Source organism: Arachis stenosperma, chromosome 4, assembly GCF_014773155.1.
Source record: "Arachis stenosperma cultivar V10309 chromosome 4, arast.V10309.gnm1.PFL2, whole genome shotgun sequence".
Classification (NCBI taxonomy): Eukaryota; Viridiplantae; Streptophyta; class Magnoliopsida; order Fabales; family Fabaceae; genus Arachis; species Arachis stenosperma.
In genome coordinates this window covers 93,077,671-93,097,659 of record NC_080380.1, presented here as the reverse complement: position 1 = coordinate 93,097,659, position 19,989 = coordinate 93,077,671, and the positions used below count along the sequence as shown (strand labels likewise).

At 40.2% G+C, this 19,989-nt stretch overlaps 1 protein-coding gene and 1 non-coding gene across 2 annotated transcripts; one reads left to right on the top strand and one right to left on the bottom strand.

The window, feature by feature from the left end:
- Nucleotides 1-9,110: 9,110 nt before the first annotated feature.
- Nucleotides 9,111-10,125, top strand: LOC130975203 (uncharacterized). Its single transcript, XM_057900025.1, has 2 exons — nt 9,111-9,699; nt 9,950-10,125. The coding sequence occupies exons 1-2, from the start codon at nt 9,111-9,113 to the stop codon at nt 10,123-10,125; spliced, it is 765 nt and encodes a 254-aa protein (XP_057756008.1).
- A 6,903-nt stretch (nt 10,126-17,028) lies between these two features.
- LOC130977749 (small nucleolar RNA R71) lies at nt 17,029-17,136 on the bottom strand. The gene has a single exon (XR_009085427.1). It is a non-coding gene; the product is annotated as a small nucleolar RNA R71 (small nucleolar RNA).
- Between the last annotated feature and the right edge of the window lie 2,853 nt (nt 17,137-19,989).

Here is a 19,989-nt window from a genome sequence, read left to right as displayed (position 1 = left end):
CTCTCTCCGCCACCCAACCGCGCCCCCCTTCCTCTATCACCAACCCAAAACCCTAGCCACCACTACCCCTTCAGCCGCCACTGCGTCGCCGTGCACCACCACCGCACCGGACACCGCCGCAGCCATTTCTTCCCTGTTCCACCCCTTCCACTTACCAGGTTCCGCAACACGCAACCATTTTTATCCATTCGTCATTTTTCTGTAATTTTTTCCATTTCTGTTCATAATTAGGATAGCTAGACTTGCATGTTGTAGTGGATTTTTAGGTTGTTAGGTAGCTTAGGCTGTGGTTAGTGGATATAAATCTATTTACTTGCACTGTTCTTACTTCTGTTTTATCCTATGTGCAAATCTGCTGCTGCTATATTCATGATTCATATGCTGCTTTCTTGTATACCGCTGCTGTTTGCATTGAGTTTTTATGTTTATTTTATATCTATGTACATGCAGCTTGATTTTTTTTAATTCATATGAACTGATATGATTGCTGTTTATTTTCCGGGACAATCCAATTTTAGCCAGAATGCTGCCCAAATTTTTTTGAAATTTTTTTTTTCATTCATGTTTTGGTTTGGCATTTTTGAAATCTGTTTCACTCTGCTTTACCCAGACCATTTCATGAATGCTATGGCAGACTTTCTTATCCTTTTTGATTTCCTGGTTCATAAACTGCTTGTTCAATTATGAGTACTTCTATTCTTACCTGTGAATCACTGTTATATGGAATTTTTCTATGCCACTTACTTTAACCCGCACTTTACTAACTCACTGATTTTAATTTACTAATTTCTTTTTCAAATCCTAACCATACTAACCCTTTTGATCTCTTTTCTGATTCTTTTCACTTTCCTCTAACTTTCTCACTATAGCATATTGATTTTTTTTCTCTTTCCATTTAACATTCATTCAACCACATTTCAATTACTCATTTTCGTTATTTTATTTCTCCCTTAGCGCTTTGAGTTTCCTTTGTTTGCATTGCCTATTTGCTTTCCTATTTTATCCATATCCTGGTTTTCTGTTTTTCAGGATGTCTGCCTCACAAAGGAAAGGCAAAGGCAAGGCTACTGGCAAGCGCCAGCGAGGCGCTTCCTCCCAGTCAATCATTGCTCTAATGCACGATTCTTCATGGCGGGAGAAGAACTTCACACAGCAGGAAAAAGCTGACCAGCTGCTCCCTTCGACTGATCCTATAAAATTTGCAAACCGATACTGTGAACTGAAGTACCCGACTTTTGCAGACTCCAGAAATCTATACCTGGAATGAACTCTGAAAATTCCAGAAGCCCTCCAGCAGTACACCACTGAGCGAATCAAACAAAGGGGCTGGTTCTTTCTGGAAAGAACACTGACAGAGGTCAACGCATCTTGGGTCCGGGAATTCTATTGCAACTACTACCTTACTACCCTTGATGCAGTAAACCTGAGGGGAAAACAAATTCTGGTCACTGAAGAGGCCTTAGAGGACATCTTCCAGCTCCCAGCCAAATCCGATCAGCCTGATGGTTTTTCAAAGGCTGAGCAGGACATGAGTCAGATGCAGTTTGATTGGGATGCCATGAAGGCATGGATAGCTCTCGACCCGACAGCTCCTTGGGAGATGGGTCAGGACACTACCATGCCTAGAGGGATCAAGAGAGTGTACTTGAATGATGAAGCTCGGCTATGGCATCAGACCTTGAGCAACTATGTGATGCCGAGTACTCATGAGACTGAGATCCCGGTTGCCATGCTCACCCTCCTCTGGTGTGTCCTGGAGGGTAAGGACCTGTACTTGCCTCGTTTTATCTGGCACTATATGGCCAGGGTGCACGTCCGAGGCACCCTCCCTTTTCCGTATCTGGTTACACAGCTTGGCAGTCGGGCTAACGTGCCCTGGGAGGATGCCGATGAGAGACCACCAGCGGCGGATTGTAGGAAGATCATTCCTCACAGTAGGAACTTCCTAGCTTTGGGCTACAGACCACCACCCTTCACTGCTACTGATGAGATAGCCCCACCGTCTGCTGGACCCTCTTCATCCACAGCTGCCACTACTACTCCTGCCACTACTACTGCACCTCCACCTGCCTCTGAGCCCGTATACTGCCTCGTGCACCGCCTATTCCGCCAGCTTGATCAGATGGAGCGCCGTAACCGGCGCCGGTATGAGAGATTGGAGCACCGCAGCAGGCGACGTTATTGCCATCTGAAGCTGATGATCAGACAGGGCGCCGACATCCCCTCCGAGCCCGACACTCCATCAGAGCCATAAGAGGAGCAGGAGGATGAGCACGAGGAGGACACTCATTTCCAGGAGGAGACTCATCAGCAGGCAGCCACAGAGCAGGCTGCCCCACATCTGGAGGTTATGCCCCAGCTTGAGGTTGCAGATCCAGAGATCCCACTCCAGTCAGTCCCACCTCTACAGCAGCCAGACTCCCAGCCCACCACCACTGAGACTCCAGCTGCCATCCCTACCAGTGATGACACCCCTTCACACCCGGCTTGATTGAGCATTGGGGACGATGCTTCATTTTAAGTGTGGGGAGGTCGCCATCTCTGGCATTTTTATTTTGGTGAACCACTACATACTTTTTCTTTTATTTTGGATATTTTTCTGTATTTTTCTTTTTACTGTTATTCTCTGAATACTTATACATTGCTCTTATGTATTTTTACTCTATTTTCTGCATTTTGCATCTTTAGTTCATATTTTAGCCATTTAGTTTATTTTAGTTATTTAGTTTAGTTTGCAATTCTGATTTATTAGTGGATTAATTAGTATAGTTTACCCCTTTTTAGCATAAGATAGTATAGTTTAAATAGAAAAATATAAAAAGGAAGTAAACTAGGAAATTGAACATATCAGATTTAAATCCATAAACCTTGTATATAGCATTACATGATGTAGTTAAGCTGACAGCATTTCATCAAGGAGGAACATTAAAACTTTAAAAGCTACCCTAAATAATTTTTTTATGAGAATAATGGGAAATTTTAACTAAACCTGCATACAATATATAAAAGATATATGATGCTTGAGTTAGAGAACACACAGCCTGTGAGTCTTGAGCTTAAATTGTATGGTTGCATTCAAACCATAATTTTATTTCTGTGTGTTACATTTCTTTTTATTCTGATGTTCTTTCCTTTGCTTTAATCTATATGTCCAATTATAGAATATAGAATAGATACATACCAAGAGAATGATTGAGGCCATCATTTGATTTTAGCTCACTTACCCCAAATTAGCCTACCTTTTACATCACCCTTGTTAGCCCCCTTGAGCCTTTTAAAACCCCTTTATTCTATTTAGCCAAATTACTAGCCTTAAGCAGTAAAACAAAAGAAAACCCCAAGTGAATCCTTGGTTAGCTTATGATAGAAAATCATGAATAGAGTTAAATATGGGAAACCTTGTGGGAACATGAGTGATAGAAACAAAGGGTTAGGAAGATTAAAAAGAAATAAAAAAAATAAATTTGGGAAGCATGCTCATGAGAAAATCAAAGTGATTCAATTACCATGTGCATTAAAAAAAAATAAATTTTCAGCATCTAAATAAAAGGGGATACAAAAAGAAATTCCGCAATGAAAACAATGCACATGGGATAAAAATAAAAAGTGAAACATGAGCATGTAACAATAAGTGGGAAATATGGGAAAATAGGTAAGGAAGTTTTATCTTGCTAAATATGTATGTTAGGTGAGATCTTAGTCTAATTGAGGATTCACTTATTAACTCACTTGACCATATACATAAATCCTTACCTTTACCTTGGTCCCATTACAACCTTAATTAAAGACCTCATGACTTTTTGGTATGACTATATTCTATAATTGTTGATTGGTTAGATGAAAAACAAAGTTATAAGAAAGTCAGAATAAAAAGAAAAATAGAGTGAATAAACCCATTAAACACTGAGTGACTAGAGAGTAAACACAAAATCCAGTGAGGGTTCAATAACCCATCAACATATATCTGTGCTTGAAATTTACTAATTGTTTTGCAAGTTTGTACAATGTTTTCTTTCCCATCTCATTTGCTAAATTGCTTTATTATTTAAAGGTTGGCTATATATATATACATAACTCCTTGAGAATGTGAATTAACTTAGCTACATGTAAGCTTTATATATGAGTGAATAAATTAGAGTTGCATGATGCATCATTCATTTAGGTAGTTGCATTTGATTTAGGTTGTATTGCATTCCATCACTTTAACCTTAACTATTTACCTTGGATTTAGCATGAGGACATGCTAGTGTTTAAGTGTGGGGAGGTTGATAAACCCATATTTCATGAGTTCTTTTGTGCTTAATTTGAGTGATTTATATAATCCTTCACCTACTTATTCACATTAATTGCATGGTTTTACTTTCCCTTCCTTATTATGTCATATTGTGAAAAACATGTTTCCTAAGCTTTGAAAATTAATTATTTTAATTACCTTTATTTCCATTCGATGCCGTGATTAGTGTGTTGAGTAGTTTTAGATCTTCTAAGGCAGAATGACTTAAAGGATGAAAAAGGAAACATACTAAAAGGAAAGGAGAAAGCAAAACGGAGCTTTAAGGAAACTGGTATCCACGCGATTGCATGGACGACGCGATCGCGTGCCAAGCACGAATCAGCAGCGACGCGGCCGCATGACTGACGCGACCGCGTGCCTTAAGTAGAACGCACATGACGCGGTCGCATGACTGACGCGACCGCGTGGCAAGGAAAAGCTTCGAATGACGCGACCGCGCACCAGAAAATCACAGAACACGCCCCAGCGAGTTCTAAAGCCCTTTTTGGCCCAAATCCAAGCCTAGACAGCATAGACCAGGGGTTATGAAGTGAGGGAATGCATCCATTCAGGGAGCTCGCATAATTTTAGTTTTCAATGATTTAGATTTAGTCTAGAGAGAGGTTCTCTCTCTCTCTTTTAGGATTTAGGATTTCTTCTTGTTTCAAGAGTAGCTCTGGATCCAGGTTTTAAATGTTCTTTTATTTTAGTTCTATAATTATTTATTCCAGCATTTGAATTGATCATTTACTTTTATAATTTAATTTATGAATTATTCCATGTTACAGATAATTATTTGAATTAATGGTATTGAGGCATTTTCAGTTTATTATTGATCTTGTTAAGTTATGGTTATCATTGTTTACGATTTGAAGATATTTTTATTATTCCAGCAATTTTACTCTTTCCCCTTTTGGTTCTGATTAAGAATTTAGTAACTCAACAGTTGTTGAACTCAATGTAATTAATAATCGTTATCTTGCTAATTGAGCTGAACCTAAATAATCCCAACCTTTTCTTAGGAAATAATTAGGATTCAAAGGTCAATTTAATTAGTCCCTTGACTTTCCTTTGCTCCGGTAAAGGTTGACCAAGTGGAGTTTAGATTCAACTTTTATTATAGTTGAGAGAGATAACTAAGTTAGACCTCTAAATTCACTTATCTTGCCAAAAGTTGTTTTACAGTTATTTATTTATTTTTAATTGCCATTTACTTTACTTGTCATTTAAATCACTTGCTTCTCACCTTCTAAACCCCGAATTCACAACCTTTATAGCCAATAATAAGAACATACTTCTTTGCAGTTCCTTGAGAAGACGACCCGAGGTTTAAATACTCGGTTATCAATTTTAAAGGGGTTTGTTACTTGTGACAACCAAAACGTTTGCATGAAAGGACTTTTGAAGGTTTAGAAACTATACTTGCAACGAAGATTTATCCGCAAATTTCTAGACCACGCAAAAGTCCTCTCATCAATGCCACTAACGTTCCACAAATGCACAAATTAAGCCACGTTAAGAGTCACGTTAATCTAATTAACGTGAACTCTAACGTGGGATGAGGAATCAATTACCAACGTTAGTGACACTCACCTTTGTCACTAACGCTAGACAACCCAAGAGTGCCCACGTTGGTGGTCACGTTAAGACCACTAACGTGAGAAGTAACGTGGAGCTAAGCATGATAAGCCAACGTTAGTGACACTCACCTTTATCACTAACGTTGGAGATGTCAATCACTACCACGTTAGTGGCCATGTTAATCCAATTAACGTGAACTCTAATATGGGAAGGAGGGGTGTTTAGAGCGTTAGTGACAAAGGTACGTGTCACTAACACTCCGAAGCTTAGGCATGCCCACGTTAAGAGTCACGTTAGTTATACTAACATGAACTCTAACGTAGGAAAAGGGGGCAAAAGGCAACGTTATTGGAAAATGTGAGTACCAATAACGTTTGCGAAGGACCAAGAGGCAACGTTAGTGATCATGTTAGTACCACTAGCATTAAAGTTAACGTGGATCATTTTGGGTTGAAACGTTGATGAAAAAGGTGATCGTCACTAACGTTCTCGAACCCAGATTTTCACTTAACACCACTAACGTCCTAACTAACGTCCATGCCTAACTCACACTTTTCTGCAAACAAAGCTGAGCCCACTGAAGATTGTAACTGTTTCAACACAAGATCAAAGGCCCATATCAAAGACTTGAAGAACAAACTAGAAGATCAAGAAGAGTAGTATATATAGGAATAGTTTTGAACTAGAGAAAAGCTTGGCAATTTGGAGAACTACACCTTGTATATTTACTGCACTTTTCTAGTTACTGGGGAATGTACTCCTTTCTACCATTTTCCATTTCCAGAGCTATGAACAACTAAACCCCCTTTCATTGGGTTAGAGAGCTCTGTTGTAATTTGATGGATCAATTATAGTTTACATTCTTCTTCCTCATTCTTTTCTCTTGATTTACTAGAAAGCTTTCGATCTTAATTCAATTGGTTAGTTGTCTTGGAAGAGAAACTCTCCATAATTGGATCTCCTCTGAGCAATGAAAAAGGGATGAGGAGATCATGCTAGAAATGCTTTCTCATGTTGGACCAAATTGGGGTTTGGACGGATATACTGACATGTAATCCTCCCAACACTTTGATTTGGAAATACATATGGTATAATCAGTGACCATACTTCATCTCTTCCCATGAGCAATTAAATTAAGGAATTGGGCAATTGTTCAAGCTTAGAGAGATTGGGTTGCCAAGGAATTGGGATCCAATCACCTAAGATTCCCAAGGAGATCAATGTATGCATTGATTGAGGAAGAGATGAAAATAAACTTGATTCGGAGAATGCAACATCTCCTAAGCCCAATGAATCCCCCATTTCTGATATTACCCATTCTCTTTAATTTTTGCCATTTATCTTCATGCTCATTTTCCCAAATCCCCATTTAAGATTTTGCAATTTACTTTCTACAATTTACTTTCCCGCCATTTAATTTTTTGCAAATCTCAACTAAATTTCTGTTTAGCTCAACTAGCACACTCTTCCAACTAAAGTTGCTTGACCAATCAATCCCTGTAGGATTCGACCTCACTCTATTGTGAGTTTTTACTTGACGACAATTCGGTATACTTGCGGAAGGAAAATTTGTTGAGAGACAAGTTTTCGTGCATCAAGTTTATGGCGCCATTGCCGGGGATTGATTTTGTATCGATAATGATTAAGTTAGAAGTTCACTAGATTGAGCATTTTCTTTTGATTATTCTCTTCCTCATCCCCTCTTCCCTCTTTGTTTTCTTTTTCTTTGTTATTTTTTACAATTCTACTCACTAACCCACTAAATGTTTGATAAATTACACCACTCATACTAACAGCCACTCTAACGAGAATAATCTCTTCATTCTATTGCTTGCTGTGTGCTCTATTAATTGTATGACAAGGAGAAGAAGCAGAGCTTCAACATCCGTTGATTCGGAACCTGAGAGGATCTTCCTTAGATTAAGGAAGGAAGCAAGAGGGAAAAGAGTTGTTGGGGCTGAGGAAGAAGAAGAATACTTTGAAACAAACATGAAGGAGAACATAGAAAACAACCATGAAAGAGAAGTTCACAACCATGCCAGAGAGGGCCCTGTGAATCATACTGAGCAAGAGAGAAGAGTTCTAGGTTCTTACATCAATCCAAACCCAGAAAATTGTGGAAGTAATATCCAGAAGCCAACCATACATGCCAATAACTTTGAATTAAAACCCCAGCTCATCACCCTTGTTCAGAATAATTGTTCATTCGGAGGAAGTTTCCAAGAAGACCCCAATCAACATCTAACCACCTTCCTAAGAATCTGTGACACTGTGAAGTCTAATGGTGTTCATTCGGATGTCTATAGACTACTTTTGTTCCCTTTTTCACTCAGGGACAAAGCACCTAAATGGCTGGAATCTTTCCCGAAGGAGAGTTTAACAAATTGGGAAGATGTGGTGAACAAATTTTTGGCAAGATTCTATCCCCCTCAAAGAATCAATAGGCTGAGAGCGGAGGTACAAACCTTCAGGCAACAAGATGGTAAAACTCTCTATGAGGCATGGGAGAGGTTTAAGGACTTAACAAGGAGGTGCCCACCAGACATGTTCAATGAATGGGTTCAACTGCACATTTTCTATGAAGGTCTTTCTTATGAGTCAAAGAAGGCCGTAGACCATTCATCAGGGGGCTCTCTAAACAAGAAGAAGACCATTGAAGAGGCCATATATGTCATAAAGACTGTGGCTGAATGACTACTTCTATGCTTCTGAAAGGAGCAACACTCGAAGAGTGATGGAGCTGAACCACATGGATGCACTGCTGGCTCAAAATAAGATGATCACCAAGCAGTTAGCTGACCTTACCAAGAAGGTAGAAGAGAACCAAGTTGCAGTAGCCATCACTTCAGCACCAGCTCAAGAAGGAGTGAATGCAGGAGAAGAAAGTGACTGGGAACAAGCCAATTATGTGGGAAACTCACCCAGGCAGACCCATGATCCATACTCCAAAACTTACAATTCTGGTTGGAGAAACCACCCTAATTTTGGGTGGGGAAACCAACAAGACCAAGGCCAAGACTAGAGGTGCAATAACTATAATTCCAACAACAATGCAACTCACCAACACCCCTCACAGAGAACATATCAACACCCACCTAATCACCCTTCTCAACCTCCTAACCTCAACCCACCATCACCAACCGAAGATAGACTCTCTAGAATTGAGACTCTACTTGAAGACATATGTAAAAAAGTCCAAGACAACATAGTGTTCAAGGATGAAGTGCGAGCCAATATCAAAAACCAGGGAGACACCATGAAGAGGTTGGAGTCCCAAGTGGGGTATCTATCTCAACAGTTTCCCAAACCTACTGATAGTTTCCCAAGTGACACAGAGAAGAACCCAAGAGGAGAAACAAAAAAAGTAAGGTGGGAAGATTGCAAGATGATCACTATAAGTGATAAGAGGAGTGTGGAAGAAGTGCACACACAAACAGAATACTTCCAAGACAATCCAAAGGAAAAGTATGAAGGGAGAAATCAAGCACCCCATCCCACACACATGGAGGAGCTAAAGAAAGGGGAGACCCTGAACCCACATGCACCCTTTCCCCAAAGGCTCAAAGCTGGTGTAGCAAGGAGAATGTATTCAAGGTTCCTCGACATGTTTGCCTCTCTTGATGTAAATCTACCATTCATTAAGGCCCTCCAGCAGATGCCCTCCTTCATCAAGTACATAAAGGAGCTACTGGCCAAAAAGAGTTCACTAAAGGGTGGGCAAACAATAAAGATGAACAGGGAGTGTAGTGCTCTTATTCAAATAGAGCCACCTACAAAGAAGAAGGACCTAGGGAGTTTTCACTTCCCCTGTGCTATAGGAAAGACAATGATTGATAAGGGACTCTGTAACCTGGGAGCAAGCATCAACTTAATGCCTCTATCCCTCATGAAAAAGCTTCAAATCAATGAGCTAACACCCATGGACGTAATCATCAAATTGGCTGACAAAACTAAAAAACAGGCAATAGGAGTGGTTGAAAACGTGTTAGTGAAGGTTGGGAACTACTTCCTGCCCACAGACTTTGTTATCCTAGAGATGGAAGAGAATCTCATCCATCCCATCATCCTGGGAAGGCCATTCTTAGCCACAAGCAGGGCACGATGAACAGCTCACCTTCAACGTATTCAAACCCTCACAAGAAGCAAATTATGATAACAAAGAGTCAAAGGAAGAGCACAATAAGGAGCTGATGGAAGAGACAAGCACGGTAGCACAAGCACCGCACCTGAGAACCCCTATGGTTGACAAGCAATGTGGTCAGAAGGAATAACAGCCAAGTGTAACCCAAGAGGAGCTAGACCCACCAGAGTCATATGAGACAAGCAACAAAACCCTCCTGAAAGAAGAAACCACAAGGAGCAAAGTAACATCGAGGGACACAAGGAAAAAGGCCCCAAAGGGATGGAGGAACAAGAAGATCCCTACAGAGGATTTCTCTCCAGGAGATGAAGTGGTCTCTGACTATATTCCACCTATCCCACCTCATCTCCCCACCATCCCATCTCAGCTGCCTCAAGTGTACACCATCAATAAAATTTTGTCCTTAGTACATGTGGAGCTTCTTAACAAAGCCAATGGAGATAGATTCACTGCAAGAGGGGAAGATTTGAAGCACTGCCAACCACCCTGACAAAGGCCAAACGTCAAGCTAATGACGCTAAAGAAGCGCTTCATGGGAGGCAACCTATGTTTTATACCCTTTCCTTTTAATCTTTAATATTGGTTAATAAAGCAAGGTTCATGGATTCTAAATCAACTTCGACAAACACCTATAAGAATCTCTACATGCAGCATATAGTACATGATAAGTTTGGTGTTCAAGGCACACCAAGAGGGCTTGAACACACTCCATATTATGAGAGTTTTAATCGAATCTTGTTGCACCATATAATCACAAACAAGTTTGGTGTCACCAACGTTGCATACATGGGCATTTGATTGGTCGGTTGATTTGCATTCATGAATGGCATTTAGTTAGTCAAAAGCAAAAACAAAAAGAAAAAGGGGTTGGCTAGCCTCCGAATTTTTTTACCGCCACAATTCAAACTAATCTCTCTTTCCTTTTGTTTTGCAATGAATTTGAAGGGAATGTTGGAAGAACTTGATGGGACAACCAATTGAAAAAGGGGGGTTTCGGCCACTTCACCCACATAACTACACACTTGTCTTCAAGGGGAGCACCTTGGGAAGTGTTGCCATGCAACATTGGGAGTAGGATAGCCTTGGAGACCGAACAATCAATTCATAAAGGTGGTGATCCTTGTGCCCATCTAATGTTGAACCCCAACCGTCTACCATTGGGTTCTTCTATCATTCCACACCCTTCAATCTCATCATCCTCCTATATAACCCCACCCTAACCCACTCCATATGCAATCATCCTCTCAATCCATCTCTCTTCTTTCTTCCGAACACACACACTCAACATCTTCACACACCAATTCTCACTCATGGCATCATCAAGCTCCAAGAGCCAAAAGGGGAAAGAACCGGTGGAGAGCATCCCTTTCGATGGAGGGAGATTCAAGACCGCCTTCCATGAGCTCCAATTTGAACGGATAAAACACAAGAAAATATTGCCAGAGTTGACATTCCAGTTCAATGAAGATGAGTGTTCTCAAATTAGAGAGAAGATTGAACAGAGGGGCTGGCAAAAGCTCACGAACCCAGAAACGAAGATAAATGCGAATCTCATCAAAGAGTTCTATGCCAATGTGGCCAGAGAAGACATTACCTGGGCCCCCACCTTCAAAAGCTACGTGAGAGGAACAAAGGTGGACTTCAGCCCCAATACTATAACAAGGACTCTTCAGTTGAGATCGCCGCATTTTGATGAGCCCAATAATCAAGTAAGAATAAGTAATGGCCCCGACAATGATGAACTTGAAGAAATTGTGAATGATATGTGTGTTATAGGGTCTGATTGGGAAAGGTACTCAGATAGAAGACCACGGTTCATTAGGAGAGGAGACCTCATCCCAGAAGCCAAGGGATGGTTTGAGCTTGTGAGGAGATCTATCCTCCCGACCGCAAATAATTCTGAGGTCAACATTGCTTGAGCTACTATGGTACATTGCTTAATAAAGGGTGGAGGCATCAATGTGCATGAAATTATAGCTGAGGAAATCCAAGATTCAGCCGAGAGAAATGATCCAGGTGCTAGACTTTGGTACCCTAGCACCATCCTTAGACTTTGTATGAAAGCCAAGGTAGTATTCGAAGATAACAATCCAAAATGGATGAACCCTGGGAGGTTAGTCACGCTCCAGCGTATAACCTATGTGGCACCCGTTCAACAACAAAGAAGGCCTCAGATAAGGAAAAGAACATTACAACAAGAACCTCACCAAGAAGAACCTCACCAAGAAGAATACCAGCAAGAAGAGTTTTATGATCCAACTAATATAAACTTGAATCACATTCACGAAACCATTGAAGATCTAGCAAGGAGTTATATGGAGGGACAAGAACAACAACTGCACATTCAATCCCGAAGGATGGATCGTCAAGAAGAACTACTCTCCAATTGGATGAATCAACAAAGGGAGTGGCAAAAACAACAAATGGAGCAGCAATAGGAGCATTACTCCCAGCTCACCCAAGCCATCAATCAAGTAACTGAAAGTTAAGAGCGTCAAAACAAATCTCTTCAAAAACTCAACCAACGACAGTTGGCTCAGATGAAAGCATTCAACGAGTTCAGCATGCTCAATGAAGGACGGCAACTGCATCGGGAAGAGTTTAGCATAAACACTCAGGCCAAGTTGACTTATATGGCTGGGCATATGCATAATTTGCACCCTGCCATCCCAAGTTATGATGCAGTCTGCAAAGACTTAATAGAACAAGAGAAAAGGAAGGTGAAACAACAGAAGGAAGCATTAAAGAAGAAGATGGAGGATGCTGGTTTCTGGAAAAAGCTTATCGGGAAGCGCAAGGGAAATGGGGATTCAAGCAATCAAGAAGGACCCCAAGGAGAAGGGAACAAAGGAACATGAGCATTCCAATAAGTAAAAGGTGGTGGAGTTCCTTCTTAGTTCTATCTTTTTCAAGCTTTAAATAAGGAAAATCATGTATGAAATAGAATATGCTTCCATAGTAGCTTAGTAATTTTAAATTCTGCCTTTAGGATTTCAGTGTTTAGGTCTAAGTGTGTTGGTCTAGGTCCCTGTCTCTCATTTTCATCATGCTTACATGTATGCTTGTCCTTTTAAGTCAATTAAAAAGAAAAAATTATGAAAAACAAGAGTGGAGTTATCTTGTGAAGCAAATTCTGAATGTTTGTGGTAGGGTCATTGATTAGCTAAGTTGGTTCACTAACAAGGTGTATAGGCAACTATATGCTCCAATTCACACGCTTGAGACACACCATATGAGACTAACCAAACAATAATATCCCAATAAGAGAAGAGAAAGAACAATAAGAGTTTGAAAAGGAAAGAAAAACAATAAGAAATAGGGCTAGGCACCAAGGGTTTGAATATTGAGGCATGTGTCTGTGGTGTTCCTGTGCAAGGGATATGCTTGGATGAATAAGCTCTTAGGGGTGCCTTATTGATGAGCGGATAATTTGTACGCTTTTTGGCATTGTTTTTAGTATGTTTTTGGTAGTTTTAGTTGAGTTCTTAGTATATTTTTATTAGTTTTTAGTTAAAATTCACTTTTCTGGACTTTACTATGAGTTTGTGTGTTTTTCTATGATTTCAGGTATTTTCTGGCTGAAATTGAGGGACCTGAGCAAAAATCTGATTCAGAGACTGAAAAGGACTGCAGATGCTGTTGGATTCTGATCTCCCTGCACTCGAAGTGGATTTTCTGGAGCTACAGAAGCCCAATTGGCGCGCTCTCAACGGCGTTGGAAAGTAGACATCCTGGGCTTTCCAGCAATATATGATAGTCCATACTTTGCCCAAGATTTGATGGCCCAAACCGGCGTTCAAAGTTACCTCAAGAAATTCCAGCGTTAAACGCCGGAACTGGCACCTAGATGGGAGTTAAACGCCCAAACTGGCATAAAAGCTAGCGTTTAACTCCAAGAAGAGTCTCTACACGAAAATGCTTCAATGCTCAGCCCAAGCACACACCAAGTGGGCCCGGAAGTGGATTTTTATGTCATTTACTCATCTCTGTACACCCTAGGCTACTAGTTCTCTATATATAGGACCATTTACTATTGTATTTTCATCTTGGTTCTTCTGGTTCCCTCTCTGGGGCCGAAACCAATGATCACTTTTGTTCTTATGTATTTTCAACGGTGAAGTTTCTACACACCATAGATTAAGGTGTGGAGCTCTGCTGTACCTCGAGTATTAATGCAATTACTATTGTTCTTCTATTCAATTCCGCTTGTTCTTTGTCCAAGATATCACTTGTTCTTCAACTTGATGAATGTGATGATCCGTGACACTCATCATCATTCTCACTCATGAACAAAGTGACTGACAACCACTCTTGTTCTACAAGCATACGAGGCTCTAGTGAATATCTCTTGGATTCTTTAACCGGAATCTTCGTGGTATAGGCGAGAACTGATGGCGGCATTCAAGAGAATCCGGAAGGTCTAACCTTGTCTGTGGTATTCTGAGTAGGATTCAATGATTGAATGACTGTGACGTGCTTCAAACTCCTGAGGGCGGGGCGTTAGTGACAGACGCAAAAGAATCACTGGATTCTATTCCGGCCTGATTGAGAACCGACAGATGGATAGCCGTGCCGTGACAGGGTGCGTTGAACATTTCCAATGAGAGAATGGGAGGTAGCCACTGACAACGGTGAAACCCTTGCATAAGCTTGCCATGGAAAGGAGTAAGAAGGATTGGATGAAGACAGTAGGAAAGCAGAGAGACGGAAGGGAAGGCATCTTCATGCGCTTATCTGAAGTTCCTACCAATGAACTACATAAGTATCTCTATCTTTATCTTTATGCTTTATTCGTATACCATTATACCCATTTGAGTCTGCCTGACTGAGATTTACAAGGTGACCATAGCTTGCTTCATACCAACAATCTCCGTGGGATCGACCCTTACTCACGTAAGGTATTACTTGGACGACCCAGTGCACTTGCTGGTTAGTTGTGTGAAGTTGTAGTGATCACAATTTCATGCACCAAGTTTTTGGCGCCGTTGCCGGGGATTGTTTGTGTATAGACAACTGACGGTTCATCTTGTTGCTTAGATTAGGTATTTTTCTTCAGAGTTCTTAAGAATGAATTCTAGTGTTTCAAGGTGATGTTCTTATCATCATCAAAGCTGATTGATTCTCATCAATTTAGCTCTTGAATGCAATGTCCTGCTGAAGCTTGGCCGGCCATGTCTAATTCCTTTAGACTAAAGCTTTAGACTAACATTGCATGATTCCTGGAATTCTCATTAAGAATTTTGATACCTTTATTTTCTTTTTCTACATAATTTTCGAAAAATCCAAAAAAATTATAAAATCATAAAATCCAAAAATATTTCTTGTTTGAGTCTAGAGTCTTATCTTAAGTTTAGTGTCAATTGCATGCATTCATTCATGTGTCTTAAGGATCTTCAAGTAATTCTTGATTATTTCCTACTCTAATCTTTAAATTCTCTTGACTTGAGTATTTTGTGTGTCTCATATGCATTCTCATTAGTGTCAGTAGTATACAAACTGCTAAGTTTTGTGTCTTGCATGCATTATTATTTGATTTTAGTTGCATTTTGATTATTCCTTATTATTAAAAATCCAAAAATATTTTTAATTTGTATCTTTTCAAGTCAATAATACAGAGAATTGAAGATTCAGAACATACTGCAGAGGAATCACACAGAAAAAGCTGGGCATTCAAAAATGCCCAGTGAAGAAGACAGACTGGTGTTTAAACGCCAGCCAGGGTGCCTGGTTGGGCGTTTAAAGCCCAAAAAGGTAGTAGTTTGGGCGTTAAACGCCAGAATGTGCACCATTCTGGGCGTTTAACGCCAGGATGGCACAAGGGGGAAGATTTTGTTTTCAAATCAATTTTTTTTCAAGTTTTCAAAAGTTTTTCAAAATCAAATCTTTTTCAAATCATATCTTTTCAATCAAATGTTTTCAAAATCAATTTCTTTCCCTTTCCAAAGATACTTGCTATCAATTAATAATTTGATTCAACAAATCAAGTATGTTGCCTTTTCTGTTGAGAAAGGTTTAATGTTTGGATCATATCTTTTTCTTGATAGCCAAGTTATTAATTTTCAAAATCAAATCTTTTAAAATGTTTTTCAAATCATATCTTCTCAATCACACTTTTTTAAAACCAATCATATCTTTTTAACCACATCTTTTTCAAAATAGTTTTCAATCAAATCTTTTTTATTTCTAATTTCAAAATCTTTTTCAAAAATCACTTGACTTCTTTCCCACTTTTATTTTCGAAAATCAAGTAATGTTTTTCAAAATGTTTTCAAAATCTTTTACTTAATTTTCGAAAATTTCTTCCCTTCTTCTCACATTCTTCTATTTATGGACTAACACTATTCCTTAATGCAAAATTTGAACTCCATCTTCTTTGATAAGTTCGAATTTTCTGCTTCCTTCTTCTATTTTTCGTTTCCTCTGACACCTCAAGGAATCTCTATACTGTGACATAGAGGATTCCACATCTTCTTGTTCCCTTCTCTTTCTTATGAGCAGGAGCAGAGACAAAGGCATTCTTGTTGAAGCTGACCCTGAACCTGAGAGGACCTTGAAGAGAAAGCTAAGAGAAGCTAAAGCACAACTCTCTTTAGAGGACCTGACCGAATTCTTCAAAGAAGAAGAACACATGGCAGCCGAAAACAACAACAATGCCAACAATGCAAGGAAGGTGCTGGGTGACTTTACTGCACCTACTCCCAACTTCTATGGGAGAAGCATCTCTATCCCTGCCATTGGAGCAAACAACTTTGAGCTTAAGCCTCAATTAGTTTCTCTAATGCAACAGAATTGCAAGTTCCATGGACTTCCATTGGAAGATCCTCATCAGTTTTTAGCTGAGTTCTTGCAAATCTGTGACACAGTCAAGACTAATGGGGTTGACCCTGAGGTCTACAGACTGATGCTATTCCCTTTTGTTGTAAAAGACAGAGCTAGGACATGGTTGGACTCACAACCTAAAGAAAGCCTGGACTCTTGGGAAAAGCTAGTCAATGCCTTCTTGGCAAAGTTCTTTCCACCTCAAAAATTGAGTAAGCTTAGAGTGGAAGTCCAAACCTTCAGACAGAAGGATGGAGAATCCCTCTATGAAGCTTAGGAAAGATACAAACAATTAATCAAAAAATGTCCCTCTGACATGCTTTCTGAATGGAGCATCATAGGTATTTTCTATGATGGTCTCTCTGAACTATCCAAGATGTCTTTGGATAGCTCTGCTGGAGGATCTCTTCATCTCAAGAAGACGCCTACAGAAGCTCAAGAGCTCAAAAACATCTATGAAGATCAGTATTAATTAGATGAGCGGGGCTTTTAGCTTTTTGCCTCTGAACAGTTTTGGCATCTCACTCTATCCTTTGAAATTCAGAATGATTGGCTTCTATAGGAACTCAGAATCCAGATAGTGTTATTGATTCTCCTAGTTAAGTATGATGATTCTTGAACACAGCTACTTTATGAGTCTTGGCGGTGGCCCAAAGCACTCTATCTTCCAGTATTACCACCGGATACATACATACCACAGACACATAATTGGGTGGACCTTTTCAGATTGTGACTCAGCTTTGCTAGAGTCCCCAATTAGAGGTATCCAGGGTTCTTAAGCACACTCTTTTTTGGCCTTGGATCACGACTTCATTTTTACCCTTGCCTTTTGGTTTAAAGGGCTGTTGGCTTATTCTCTTTTTTTTTTCGCACATAATCTCTCTTTTTTTTGTATTCACTGCTTTTTCTTGCTTCAAGAATCATTTTTATGATTTTTCAGATCCTCAGTAACATGTTTCCTTTTTTCATCATTCTTTCAAGAGCCAACATTCATGAACAACAAATTCAAAAGACATATGCACTGTTCAAGCATACATTCAGAAGTCAAAGTATTGCCACCACATCAAAATAATTAATCTGTTATAAAATTCAAAATTCATGCAATTCTTCTCTTTTTTAATTAAGAACATTTTTCATTTAAGAAAGGTGATGGATTCATAGGACATTCATAACTTTAAGGCATAGACACTAAGACACTAATGATCATAAGACACAAACATAAATAAAACATAAAGCATAATTTTCGAAAAAAACAGAAAAATAAAGAACAAGGAGATTAAAGAACAGGTCCACCTTAGTGATGGCGGCTTGTTCTTCGTCTTGAAGATCTTATGGAGTGCTTGAGCTCCTCAATGTCTCTTCCTTGCCTTTGTTGCTCCTCTCTCATGATTCTTTGATCTTCTCTAATTTCATGGAGGAGGATGGAATGTTCTTGGTGCTCCACCCTTAGTTGTTCCATGTTGGAACTCAATTCTCCTAGGGAGGTGTTGATTTGCTCCTAATAGTTTTGTGGAGGAAAGTGCATCCCTTGAGGCATCTCAGGGATTTCATGATGAGGAATTTCCTCATGTCCCATGAGTGAGATCTCTTGTTTGCTCCATCCTCTTCTTAGTGATGGGCTTGTCCTCATCAATGAGGATGTCTCCCTCTATGTTAATTCCAACTGAATTACAGAGGTGACAAATAAGATGAGGGAAGGCTAACCTTGCCAAGGTAGAGGACTTGTCTGCCACCTTATAAAGTTCTTGGGATATAACCTCATGAACTTCTACTTCCTCTCCAATCATGATGCTATGAATCATGATAGCCCGGTCTATAGTAACTTCGGACTGGTTGCTAGTGGGAATGATTGAGCGTTGGATAAACTCCAACCATCCCCTAGCCACGGGCTTGAGGTCATGCCTTCTCAGTTGAATCGGCTTCCCTCTTGAATCTCTCTTCTATTGAGCACCCTCTTCACAAATGTCTATGAAGACTTGGTCCAACCTTTGATCAAAGTTGACCATTCTAGTGTAAGGGTGTTCATCTCCTTGCATCATGGGCAAGTTGAATGACAACCTTACATTTTTCGGACTAAAATCTAAGCATTTCCCCTGAACCATTGTAAGCCAATTCTTTGGGTCCGGGTTCACACTTTGATCATGGTTCTTGGTGATCCATGCATTGGCATAGAACTCTTGAACCATTAAGATTCTGACTTGTTGAATGGGGTTGGTAAGAACTTCCCAACCTCTTCTTTGGATCTCATGTCAGATCTCTGAATATTCACTCTTTTTGAGTTTGAAAGGGACCTCGGGGATCACCTTCTTCATGGCCACAACTTCATGGAAGTGGTCTTGATGCACCCTTGAGATGAATCTCTCCATCTCCCATGACTCGGAGGTGGAAGCTTTTGCCTTTCCTTTTCTCTTTCTAGAGGTTTCTCTGGCCTTAGATGCCATAAATGGTTATGGAAAAACAAAAAGCAATGCTTTTACCACACCAAACTTAGAAGGTTTGCTCGTCCCCGAGAAAAAGAAGAAAGAAGAGAGTGGAAGAAGAAGAAATAGAGGAGATGGAGGTGGCTTTGTTTTTCGGCGAAGGGGGAGAAGTAGTGTGTAGGTTGTGTGAAAATGAAGGAGTGAAGATGGGTTTATATAGGGGTGGAGAGAGGGGTAACGTTCGGCCATTATGGGTGGGTTTGGGAGGGAAAGTGGTTTGAATTTGAATGGGGAGGTAGGTAGGGTTTTATGAAGGATGGATGTCAGTGGTGAAGAGAATGGTAGGATTTGATAGGTGAGGGGTTTTTGGGGAAGAGGTGTTGAGGTGATTGGTGAATGGGTGAAGAAGAGAGAGAGTGTTGGGGTAGGTGGGGATCCTGTGGGGTCTACAGATCCTGAGGTGTCAAGGATAATTCATCCCTGCACCAAGTGGCGAGCAAAAATGCTCCTTCTGCCAATCCTGGCATTAGACACTGGGCTGGTGCCCATTTCAGGGGTTTAACGCCAGCTTCTTGCCCATTCCTGGCGTTCAACGCCAGTTTGGTGCCCCTTTCTGGCGTTAAACGCCCAGAATAGTGCCAGACTGGGCATTTACGTTAAATGCCCATTCTGTTATCTTCACTGGCGTTTAAACGCCAGCAGATTTTCCACCAGGGTGTGCTATTTTTTTCTTTCTGTTTTTTATTCTGTTTTTG

Excerpts from the sequence above, each read along its gene's own strand:
- LOC130975203 (XM_057900025.1), top strand. The coding sequence starts at position 9,111 with ATGAAGAGGTTGGAGTCCCAAGTGGGGTATCTATCTCAACAGTTTCCC. Across the intron at positions 9,700-9,949 it reads AATGATTGATAAGGGACTCT|GGCACGATGAACAGCTCACC; the intron begins GTAACCTGGGAG and ends AGCCACAAGCAG.